Genomic DNA, 12,930 nt, shown 5'->3' with positions numbered 1-12,930 from the left:
ATATTTACTACAGGAGATGCAGAAAATAGCTACATCTTGGGAACACATCAAGAAATTAATCACACAGGTATTCTGTTCTTTGGGTGAGATTCACCCCAGTTCAGAGGACCAGCATAGAATCAAAGAAGATTAGGGTTGGGAGGGACCTCAGGTGTCCCACAAATAGGCTGCCTACATTCCATTTTCACATACTCTGACTCTCCATGCTATAAGAATCAACCTCTTTGCCTGTGCATGACAGAGGTACGCTGGATCCACATAAAGGGTTAATTCATTTTTAAGACTTGACTGTAGAACAACTTAATCCCTAAAATAAAAACTTCTATTTATATCTTCAGTATTTCAATCACTTAGGCCTGGTCTAAATGTACAAATTAGGTCAATATAGCTACATTGCTCAGGGTGGTGAAAAATTTCACTCCGTAAGCACCGTAGTTAAGTTGATCTAACCCCATTGTAGGCACAGGTAGGTCGATGGAGTAATTCTTCTGTCCAGTTAGCTACTGCCTCTCAGAGAGGTGGATTAACTATGATAATGAAACACCCCTTTTCGGTTGATGTAGGAAGTATCTACATTACCGTGTTCCAGTGGCACAGCTGCAATGCCATAGCATTGCTGCTATATCATAGACATGTCCTTGCAGGAAACATACTGGCCCAAACATGGGACAAACACCATGGGCTAAGTTCTCTATTGGTGTAAGTAATTTCGCGCTAATGGAGTTGCACTCGCTCATGCCAGCTGCGAACTTGGCCCTACAGCTTAAACCCACCCAAATCCCAGATACAATGAGAGAAAAAGAACAAAAAGTTGGCCTACGTGCAACAGCACGTTTCCCATGTTGAAAGTGTTTCACGGCCTTTTTCTCTCATACAGTATTGCACTGATGTCTGTGTTCCAACCTGGTGCAAACTAAAATGGATGCGCAAAAAACCTGGTTAAGGAAAACATTTCCCACGCATTGTGTCCATAGCACTGTGTGATGTACCAGAGATGCTCAGAAACTATAGTGGGGAAGGCCACATAAGTACGAGGGTAAGTAGAGAGTGGTTCAGAAAAGTGGCTTAAAAATTAAAAGAACTTTACTTAAAACTAGAGCACGTGCACCATTGCTACCTGTTTATAAAAACCTACTCCATCCATGCCTGAGTGAATAAGCCATTTCAAAGAGTTAAAGTCTTCTTTAGGATCATTTGGCAAGAGGTAATACCTAGAAATTCAGTGTGTAACACTTCAGGCCAGGCTGTGATACTCTTAACACTGAGTAGTACTTTATTCCACCAGTGGTCCCATTGACTTCAATAGCAGGTTCACTGACTTCAATGGGACTACTCATGGTCAAAGACACGATGAGTAAGAGTATCACAATCGGACCCTTTGTCTGTTAAACTGTGAGTGTCTGTTTTATGTCTCCTGTTTCAAATAATGCATTGACATTCCAGGACTGTCCAGCTTGTTCAAAATGTGTCTGTAATACTACAAGAAAAGATTGCATTTGTTTCTTTCTCTTCAGTGCAGCTGGTAAGCTAGAATGCCTCTGACAGAGTTTAAAGACTGTGAATGACTGCGATTATGACACTAATAAAGTGACTTTTGTTTGCAGAACAGCTGTTGGCTGCATTGTTCTTTTGTGAGAAAAATGTAGCCGTTATGCTAGTGGCATGTGTGCTCCTGACAGGCTGGAGGTTACATCATGCTTCGGAACAGTGCACTGCAAATTGCTTTTCGTGATGCAGCATCTAAGCAAATGGCAGACACATTACTGCCATTGAATTATTAGTCTGAATCCCCAAATCATCCTGATCGTTATTCAAAGAGGGAGAGGGGTATGGGCAAACACTTATGATATAGCTTGCAAGGATATGCTTTAAAACTTGGAGTGGGTTTAACTGATCCTGGATTTACATGTAACTGAGTACAGTAGAAAAGAAATGCTAGGCTAGTTCTCAAACTAAAATGTAACGTAGACACCTAGCTACCAGGCCAGGGAAACCTACATTTAGACCCAGTTTGGCAAGATTTTCATACTTTCCTCTTTTGTTAAATCAACGGAGGGTGGTTTCTAGTTTTAGGACAGTTGTTTTGGTCTTTAGTTTTAATGGTGGCACATTTCATACATCTTAATTCTTTTTAAAATTAAAAATCTGATGCATTTTCAATTCAGATTACAGCAAAAGCTGCTTCCTCTCCTTCTGTGCAGTAAATGGTCTTTGCTCAGTGGATCTAAAAGAGGCCAGAGGTGGGAATCCTGATGTAAGCCAGCCATATTTATCCCTGACATAGGGATTGGGAGTGAAATCCTGGCCCCAATGATGTCAATGGCAAAACTCCTACTGTTTTCAGTAGAGCTAGGATTTGACCCTGCGTATCAATCAGTCCAGAATTTTAAAGGGTTTGAAGTTGTATCCCAAGATCAGACAAGCAGTATAATCCATGGCAGTCTTCATATTAAGGAAGGTAAATGTAAATGGCCTGTGCTATTCTGGATGTCAGACAAGATGATCACAAGAGTCCACTCTGGCCTAAACACCTCTGAAATGCCCGTTCGACCTCAGAATCAGACTTGCCAGACAGAGGACAAAAAAGGCATGTTTTGTTTTGGCTTTGAAAAACGAGGTTATTTTAAAAAAGGCCATTCACATCGTCTCCCTCATCTGCTCCTGCCTGCTGTACTGTTGTCTCACAGAACGTCAGGGGGATTTCTCTGACTTACAGCACAACAGCAGGCCTACGGAGAGAGCCTTCTCCATTCACAGCTATGCTACAGTAATGCTTGTTGGCTCTGAAGTGCAGCCAGCATGTGTGGGGGGAAAAAAACCAAGAGGGTTGAGTAGTGTTTCCCACAACAGAAGAGTTCAATACACAGAGATCCTGGTTGGCTCAGGAACAGCCAGCCATGGAACTGTTCATTTTCACCTTGCCATGGCTTCCATTGGAGACAGCCATTTCTGATGAATAGATATTGCTGTTCTCAAAGCCAAGAGTCCTCGATTCTGACTTTCAAGTCCTAAATATTTGCCCTTGAGCTCATGTCCTATTTTTATTTCTACATCATCAGCAGAATAACTGAGGATGCTGCAGTTTCTTCCAATAAGGCTTTCTAAAAAAAAATACAGTATACAAAAATAAAAATAAAAAAATAAGATATCATGAAGCAGGTAAAACCTACAGTGGAGTGCCCAGCTCAGAGGAAAATACCTGTCATTGTAGGCAGAGAAATGTCAGCTGCAGCCACTGTGGTTCAGCATAAACTTTCTGAAATTCCCGTACAGAATGCGAGACGTGGTGTTTCTGAAGTACGTTACTTAGCCATATTGGAGAGGTCAGTGCACTGTGCATGGGACTACATTTTATGTTACCGCAAAACTGGAACTGACGCAGAAGGCAGCACAGTTGGTGGATGCGGTGCCGTTCAGAGAGCACACGACACTTGTGTTCCGGCGTCTGCACTGGCTGCCGGTTGGCTTAGAGATAAAATCTGAGATCTAAATGATCTGGGACCGGCCTTTTTAAAGGCCTGCCTCTTTCCTAGAGCCAAGGTATCATACCTAGAAGTTTTGTTATAGGGGATTATAATATTTATCCTAATGTTTGTTGTGCGTGCTGTTGAAATCTCAATGACCTATGGAGAGTTTGCTAGTTTTAATTTTTTATATTTATTAGAAGGATTTTTTAAAAATGAAAATATGGAAACAAAAACCACCATAATATTATACCTCTGTACACAGGGCTTTTTTTACAAAAAAAAAAAAAAGCGTATGCAATAGCGTTGGACTTTCTTTACTGTAAACCAAGCATTATTTGTCTTCCAGTACAAATATTAGATGTATAAAAAAAGGTTCCAGCGGTCTCTTTACTTTTTCAACCTTTCAGAGATGTCAGGATTTAAGAGAAGGATACACAGGTTAGCTAGTGCCAACCTTTGTGCTCATGCCAGATACCGGCGGAGTTGGAAGACAAGCCTCCATACTTCATATTTTCATCAATAAATTAGTATCTTCAGTATGTCCTTTGCTAATGCCCCATTTTATGAATAACCTTATCTGTCTGGTATACTCCCTCACTAATAGTCTATACCAGTGTTTCTCAATTATTTTTCGCCGCGGCACCCTTGCGCGGCCATGCCATACCCTCCGCCGACAAGTCCAAGAAATCTTCCCCTTTTCGGCAGCATGGTGTAGGCTGGTTTCTGCGGTGCGCTCTCTAAGCTATTTTCTGCGGCGCAATCACAGCTGTTCGGCGGCACGCTCACGGCTCTTCAGCGGCGTGCGATTTCTGTTAATTACGGCGGCGCGGTTCCGCTTTTTCGCAGAGACACAGAATGGGATGTAGATACATATGATTTGTCATATGGGATCAGACTACTGCTTCTTCAAGTGTAGTACTCGGTCTCTGGCTTTGACCAACACCTGATGTCTCACTAGAAGCTAATCTCTGCTTCCCTACCAGGCATCTAGCTAATTGTGCTCTCCAGGGAGGCAAGATATTTTCCTTGACCCCTGCAGTAATTAGCTGGCACACAGACACATGAGACTGAGTCACCCATGACTCAGTATATATAACTATAGATTTTATTAATCGTCATAAAATCATCAAGCTGCAATATCTGATTCACTTGGCCACAGTAATGAATTGACCCTATACACTTATCAATAATTATACTTATGGTGTTTCACCTCCCTTCACAACCAACCCCTTTAATACGGCCCGGTGTAGCCCATTTAACATTATCCAGTCAATAATTTGAGTTAAGGTCTCTGTGTTAGTGCTTTATGCTGCCTCTTCTTCCTGCTCCTTGCATTCCTACCTAACTTTTCTTCTTTGCTTTAGTATCTGTGATTTTTTTAAAAAGAGCTTAATTCAACCATCTACAATCAGTTACTTCTCCAGCCAGGGCTCCGGCTTTCACTGCTGTGACTTTGATGTGACAAACCACTAGCTCTATCAAGATACTGAAATGGAAATGACTGATGCACGTGTGAAGGACTGTAAGAGCCTTACACTCAGTAACAGGTTATTATTTGTAGACCAATATATTGAAACTAGGCTATGGTATGAGCTGTCCAGTCCAAGTGTTGTTGGAAATATCCACCAATCTGTTTAGATTATATGTGATGTCTAATCCTAAATGGCTTGTTTATTTAGCCAGCTAAATTCAAACAGTCTCCTTTACAGCCTAGGTTTTAAATAATACATTTATCACCACAGCTACGTGAACACTTATTAAAACAGCTTTACGTTCTGAGAAGAGCTACATCGTGTTCTCACTTTATGTGGTTTTGGAGCGCATAGTGAACTTTTGTATACTGCTGTCTCTAGTTTCCAGAACAATGATGCTGCACTAGCAATTACGATGTCACGTCAGCTCTACGGTAGACAAGGTCACTGAAAGCTGCTGCTGTACTTTCGCATAAAAATAGATTCCTAATAAGGTAGCTGAAGTTTCCCTGTGCAATAGGACAATTCCCAGATACCACACTTGGATAGCACTGCGATGAGCACATTGTGCTGGGATTCCTACAAAACACTCAGCAAGGGGCCAGCAGCTGGTGTGCTGCTTATTACAACAGTCCGTGAGCTCTCGCTGTTACCGCATGCTCCTCCTCCCCCACCTTTTGGCTCTCGTCTTATAGTTTGGAGGCAAGCTCTTTGGAGTAGGGACCATCTTTTCTTTGTATGTGGTAGGCACCTGATGGGGCGCTGATTAAGGCCTCTAGGCATTACCACAATACAAAAGAGATTCGTGTCAAAAGTACAGACAGCTCATTCCACCAACACAACTGATTGTTGTGGCACAATCCATGCAAAAGTACAATCATGGTACCATGTTCCATCCAGCATCAGAAGTGGACGGACTTGGTCTAGAAAGGCAGGGACAGGCTGGTCATGGGATGTGCTGCTTAAACACCTCTCCTGGGAAGCCTGTGACAGTAAGGAGACGGAGAGAATGTCCCAAGCAGAACAGCTGTGGTGAGGGTAAGGAGAGGACTGCCACTGCCCCACAAGCCCTGAGCATGTCACACCCTACCCCAATTTGGACTCACTTGCGCCTGCAGGTACACTAGTGGCGTACAATGCAATCCCTGAATCCATTGGGGCCAGGGGATGTATCTGACCAGGCACATGGGAATTTAGAGCAGGTCAAAAAATTTTGACGGAAACATTTCCTCAATGAAATACGGGGAATCGACAACATCAATTTTTTTGTGGTGGAAAAACAATGACAATTTGGACAACATTTTCTCATTTTTTTATGGAAAAATTCTACACAAAATGTTTTGTTTCCACTGGACATCTCAGAATTATTCATTTCAACATTTCTAAATCAAAGTTTTTCAGATCTTTTTATGCTGCAAAATTTTTCAGTATTTTGACTTTAGTCCCATTTCAGGGCAAAACCAGATGTTGAAACGTGAGGGTGTCAGATTGGTATGTGTCTAAACGGGTCTACATCAATCTGCTAACTCCATTCTGTTATCTGAACACCATTTTGATTGCAGTTGATTATATGAGCTTTTACTTTTGCACTGCAAAGTCCCATCTTGAGCTGAAATGCCCAGGAGATTTAAGGAGAAATCCTGGAACCTAGCAGAAAGCTAACAAAGGAGAGCAATCAAGAGATATTAACCTGGGTGATTTTTCTTTCAAATGGAAAAGCAGCCTAGAACAATGAGTTCACTGCAGCCCAGGGGAAGCAGTTTTCCTTGGAGGTGGGCTGCAACCAAGCAACAAATCATCTGATAAGACACCTGAAGCTGCTCAGAGGAGTCACCTGAGTTGGCAGGGGGAGTTGGATGGGACTGGAACTTTACAAATGGGAGGTACTCTCATTCTAGGCCATTTTAGAAGAGACCAGAGCAAGAATGCAATACTGGGCAGGAGGAGAAAAGGGTCCTGAAGCCCTGAAAGGACTGACAGAAACCCAAAGGGCTCTAGAATGGTGAGGACACTGAAGGGAATGTTCTTCATGCAGATGCTTATTTTTTCATAAATCTGTCTCTCTCTTGTGCCTTGTCTAGGAGTAAAATGTGATTGGTTTAGAAATTCCTTTGCAGTCTGTGCTCCCCTTACTTTAACAATCGGAGAGACATCAAAGGTGAAACAGTAATCCAGAGGGCCCACAGTTTTGGTGTAACTCTGGATTGGGGGCAAAGGGGTAGTACAATAGCTGCCCAGGAGTTTTGGACACAGAACCTATTCTTCAGCCTTCTAAGGACAGGATAGCTCAAAGAACTGATAATGGGATCTGTAGCCTCTTTCTTTTCGGTCACTGGTTTGAACTGAGCTCTGTCTGCTCATGGATAAGAATGGCTAGCATCTGCCAGCTGTTTAGTGGTTATGTGAAATTATTTTGTGGTCTCAACCAAGTTTCAAATGGGTAAATGCCTAGAACCACTAGAACAATTTACACTAATTGTATCTCAAGGAAGAGCGCAGTGTTTGAGTCAGCTTGGAATCTGGACTATGCATCAGTCCTAGAACTGCTTCCTTTGGGACAAGGTCCATGCACATTGATGCTGCAGTGTATGGGAAGTTCACACTCCTACTGCCTATGGTGCATCTGTTTTGTAAAAGGAGAGGACTTCACTTTACAGTGCTGTCATACAGTAATTTACAGGAGCCCAACTCAGTTAATAATAATAATAATAGTGATTAAAAAATCCCTCCAACCCTCTATCATATACATATAAAATCTTACAACATTTGCAATGGCCTGTAACAACCCTTAGCACTTTTATTCTGCCTTCCATGCAAAGACATCGAAGCACTTTACAAATATTAGCCTTTCAACCTCTCTCTGAGGTGGAGAACTAAAAGCATCACCATTTGAGAAAACTGGAACACACAAAAAATTACATGACTTGCCAATGGTGCATGGCACAGCTATGAACAGAACCCTGATCTCATGAATTCCGGTTCTGTGCTTTAAGCACTAAACCATGATTCCTCCTATTGGACAGCAATTTCACAGTACATAAACAATGAAATCAACTGGAGGGATAACATTCATATAAAGTTGAATCATTGTGGAAGACTGCACTATTAAAGTATCTTCTGATTTACAGAATCTTTAAACAGCCTTTCAAATAATTGGTACAAAGCCAATCAAAATAGCTCTCCAGTGACATAATGTGGGTGCTCTTGTCTGTGACAACAGTTTTATTTAATCAGTCTTCCCTGCACAACTTCATTTCCTGTTTACGTTCAGAAGTGAGATGTTGCAAATTCAGACAACACTGATGGCTCCCAGACTATTTCAAATCAATACAATTAGTACGACAACAAACAAAACTTCTGGGGTGTTTATTGTCAGTGCAGTGCACTGGGATTTATTTGCATGACATACATTAATGCTCAGATTGATGTCATTTTTCAGATGCAAAACTAGTTTAGTTCATGCATTCTCCGAAGTGCCCATATTTGTGGTTAACAAGTTAGATCAGCTATCATAGTGGCCTTGAGGACGCACAAGTTTCTAATGTTGCAGGTTTGATACAATAATGGGTCTTACCTTTAAGGACTCCCAAAGGGGAAATTGCACCAGAGAGAAAGGAATCTGGAGGAGGTAAAGAAAAAAAAAATCACAAAAGCAAATAAGGTTGGCATGTCCTTGGCTGGCTAAATTAAGAACAGTTATTGTTCTCTCAGTGAACTGTAGCTTATTACACTTATAAATCTATAAGGATTACTTTATGTACACTGCTGTTAGGGGACTGGTTTCACTAAAGCCGTTTTTACTTTATCACATTCCCTACTGAGAGGTTAATGTATTGTTACCAGGGTGGCCTGGTAAGAGCAATAACTGGTATGATCTAGTGTCAGGAATTTCTCAGTTTGACATTTCACGGAAAAAACACGACACCAAGAAGGCCGCAAACACAGCCTGGTGAGGAACTATTGGCTAGGATAACACACACCGTCACACACAATTATCTGGAAGTGGAGTTCTCCTGATGATTTAGAATAAAATAAAAATAGGCTGTTGATCGCTGCCAGCCCTTCAAACTCAACCGGGAATGAGAAAGAGAAACTTGGCTCTTATCTTCTCATTCTTCACCTATAATAAAGGCTCCGTGGGCCAATATAGTCCCTCAATTACACCCATTATCTTCATTTTATGTCCTCAGTGCATTCCCATCGCCTTCAACGGCTTTGCACAGGTGTCACTAATTTGAGCTCAGTAAACTCCGTTGACAATGCACAAGGACAAAGATAATCCACCCTCTTCCCAGCTGTGCTGGCTATGCAGAGCTAATGGGAGTAATAAGCGAAAAGATCTTATTTTGGTAGCCAAAGTAAACAGATAGTACTTTCGACAAGCACAAGGAACAGATCAGTTGAATAAAGAGGAGTCATTTTTCAGGGTGTACCTCACTTTAAAGCTGATCAAATAGAAGACTTAAGGAGAACTGAACAGCTTGCCATTGTTTTACTTTTCCTCTTTGAGTTGCTTCTTCTGTTTTGTCCCCCCCCAGTTTAAACCTTTAATTCTGCCCTCTTCTTTTCTCCTGAATTTTTTACTCTCCACTGCAGTTGTCCAGTTCTCCAACATCCCTGACTCTCACATCACCTTGGCTATCTCCATTCCTGCTATTGGTCTCTCAGCACTTCTGGAGAAGTCCAGCAATGTGCTAACTTCCTCCTCTATCCTGTAACTTTGTCCTCAGCTCTGCTTTGTCTCTTGCTAAACGTTTCTTTTCTTTGATTATCTCCCTCACTTCCAACTCCCAACTCGCTAATCTTCCCCACTGCTCACTCACACCTCAGACCTTCTCGCCAGTGCCCATCCTTCCCCTCCACAGCCTAAGATTTTACCAATTGCTTTGCAAATCAGACCTACAACACTAGCAGGTGTTTCTTACCACTTCTGCCTTCTTCTTTACTCATCACCAATTTGGAGATATCCTTCCTCCTGTCTGCTTCTAACCTCTCAACAGGTCCTCTTTACTCCATCCTGCCTGTTTTTAATCCTCCTTGATCTCTTCTCCCTCATATTTACCTTCAAACTCCCCAAGCATGTTGTGTATTCCTTTTACTGCAAATCCCTCTCAATCCACTGGCTTCTGTTGTCTCCATTCTTACGAAACAGCCCTCATCAATGAATTACTTCTATCCAAAATAAGTAGTATGGAGAAGAAGCTCTGTCTCCTTGATCTCACCAATGCCTTCAACATTGTGGACAACACTCTTCTCAAGACCCTCACCTCCCACTGCTTCCGTTTTATTCTGGTTCTCCTCCTACTGTGCCCCCTTTTCCTTCACTGTCTTCTTTAATGGCTCATTGTTCAGAAGCATCTGTCCCCTCCCTCTCTACACTCATCAAAATGTGTTTGCTACATTTTTGGCTACTCCCTTTCAGTGGACAATCTCTCTCTCTATTCACAAACTCTACTGCTCCACCCAAGCACATGGATTAGCTACATTTTCCAAGGTGAATCTCTTTTTGTTATTTTCCGCCTACATTTCAAATCCCTGTAGGTCCTTTATATTATTTTCCCATCTTTATGTTTGTTTGTTGCTTTTTATTTGTGGTGGGGTTTTTGTTCGTTTCTGTATGAAATTTTATTAGATTTATGAAGTGCTTGGGCATCTTTTCCGACAAAAAGCATTAAACACTCAAAATGGACAATGAATTATTATTATTGTTATTATTAGTAGAGAGAAAAGATGGGTAAGGTAATATCCTTTATTGGACCAACTTCTGTTGGTGAGAGAGACAAGCTTTTGAGCACACACAGAGCTCATCTTCAGCACCTAGGAGCCCCAGTCACAGATCAGAACCCAATTGTGGTAGGCACCGGACACAAACACAGAACAAAAAGATGGTCCCTACCCTAAAGAGTTTGCACTCTACATATAAAACAAGAGACAACAGGAGGAGACAGGAGAAGACTACAAAGAAACAATGTAATTACCACCACTACTGATGAAATGCCAAGCCTCAGCTTGTAAAAGTTTCCAGTATTTAATACAGACGATAGCTGTCTTGTAAAAGCTATACAGTGATATAGTAAGATACAGTATAATTTAAATAACTATAGATTATTAGAAACGTTAACTGTGGACATACGTAAATCTCATTAAATCTAAATTCCATGGAAGTTTGAAATGGTCCCTGACATTACATTTCTCCAACATCACAAGAGTTAAAGTTTGTTTTATTGTGTTGCAACTAATGATTAATAAATGAGCCTATTCAGTTAACCTGCCAGACAAAATGTAGCTTGACAGACACCTGCCACTGAAATTTTGTTATCTATTCAGGCAGGAAATGGCAGTGAGATGAAATCAATGCTGATGCTGAACATTGAGCTGACAAACTGAAATCTCAGAGGAAGTTTGTCATCTTGAACAAAGGGGAATATCCCTTGTGGCATCTCAAAGTCCCAAAAGAAAGGTCAAACCTGGTTCTTATTTATCAGAGCCCTGAAACTCTAGCATAGCACTTAAATTTCTTTTTCGATTTTGGGTGACAAAGTCCAGTTATTTGACAGAAACGCCTCGTAATATATTTATGAGACGATATATAGCCACATGCTGCTGCATCGTTGTCAAATAGGAGTTAATTGCATCATTTCCTTGCACTTCAGAATCAAAAGCGACATAACCTTCTATCACCTATGCCAGAAAAGAGACATCATAGCCAACATATTTACTCCAATTTGTTAAAAAAAAAAAAAACAGAGAAGAAAAGGAAGTGTACTAAGTTAAGCTTATACCAAACAAAACAGGCCTCCTAACACATACACAAACTCAAAGTTCTTCCTATTGCACTTGGAGTGGTAAAAAAAAAAAAAATCTGTTAACATGACAGCAAGGAATGCTCTCAGAATAAGGTCTGTTTTAGCTCTATTACTAACTAGAAGGATTTCAAACAAATGGAAAGAATTTTAAATGTTCCATTTGATTGTCACTATTCAAGCAGGCTGTTGCCTTTCTGACTCCTCCCCTGTTCAGACAGTCAAATCAGGTTTGACTGTTGATCCTCATTTTCACTTCCTCGTGCACCTCTCAAGATGCTGCAGCATACGGGTTTCCAAAGTGGCCGGGGAAGGTTTAGGACTCAGACTCTTCAAGTTGCAAGTCAATAAGAGTTTGCACACAAGCCCACGGATCCACCCATGAGGAGAAGTTTGCTGACTGGGGCCTAAATACTCACCCTGCCCTCACTAATCCTGTTTTAATCGAATTTTAAACATTCGAAGAGATATACTAACATTACATGTTCTGAACGTTTTAAAAACACAATTTATATTCTGGCCCAATCTGCTTGGTAACACCACTTTAAAAAGACAGTGAGCACACCAGAGCAGATTAAGATATAAAATGAAAACTTTTTTTACATGTAATTCATACAGTGATAAATTCATTGCATTTATCACAAGCATTTCACAGCTAAATTGAAGTGAGAAACCCCCTCACTTTGGAGACACTTCTTCGCTCGAAGGATTGTGATTTGATTGTGTTTGTTATTATTTTCCTTACAAAAACTCTGAGAAACCGAATAGAATCGCACCCAGCCAGGCAGTGCTATTTGCGTCTGAAATAACATAAGACAACAAGGAAAATGTGGTCCACATATGTGGAGAACTTTCTGCCAGCAAATACGAAACTCTGGCTAGTTCTATCAAATCTCTCATTTGATGTTCACATAAAATAGACAGACAGTATCCGTTCTCATGTCTGGCTCCATGTTCTATATCAGTACTGTTTATTCAATAAAGTTAAATCCTACACACACGCAAAAAAGCAGCTCCCAGACATATGTAAAATTATTATTCTAATGTTTTATAGATTGACAGTTACTCGGGGCCCTGTATTCTTTAATGTCCAATACCCAATTTATTGCAGATTTTATTGTGTTTAAAGATCTGCTTAATTCTCCTGAATTGAGTGGATTAACAAAACAAGGGATTTTATATTTTTTA

General features: G+C 40.9%; 1 protein-coding gene across 1 annotated transcript in view; it reads right to left on the bottom strand.

Annotated features, from left to right (window-relative positions):
- Positions 1–12,930, bottom strand: part of SLC25A26 (solute carrier family 25 member 26) — a 119,796-nt gene that overhangs the window by 28,278 nt on the left and 78,588 nt on the right. Inside the window, exon 6 of the mRNA XM_067542095.1 lies at positions 8,514–8,558. Within this exon, the coding sequence (XP_067398196.1) occupies positions 8,514–8,558 (45 nt within the window). The remainder of the gene's footprint in view (positions 1–8,513; positions 8,559–12,930) is intronic.

This window comes from Emydura macquarii, unplaced genomic scaffold (genome assembly GCF_026122565.2).
Source record: "Emydura macquarii macquarii isolate MOO-44397 ecotype Brisbane River unplaced genomic scaffold, CSIRO-AGI_Emac_v2 contig_71, whole genome shotgun sequence".
NCBI lineage: Eukaryota > Metazoa > Chordata > Testudines > Chelidae > Emydura > Emydura macquarii.
This window is presented reverse-complemented; position numbering and strand designations above follow the sequence as displayed.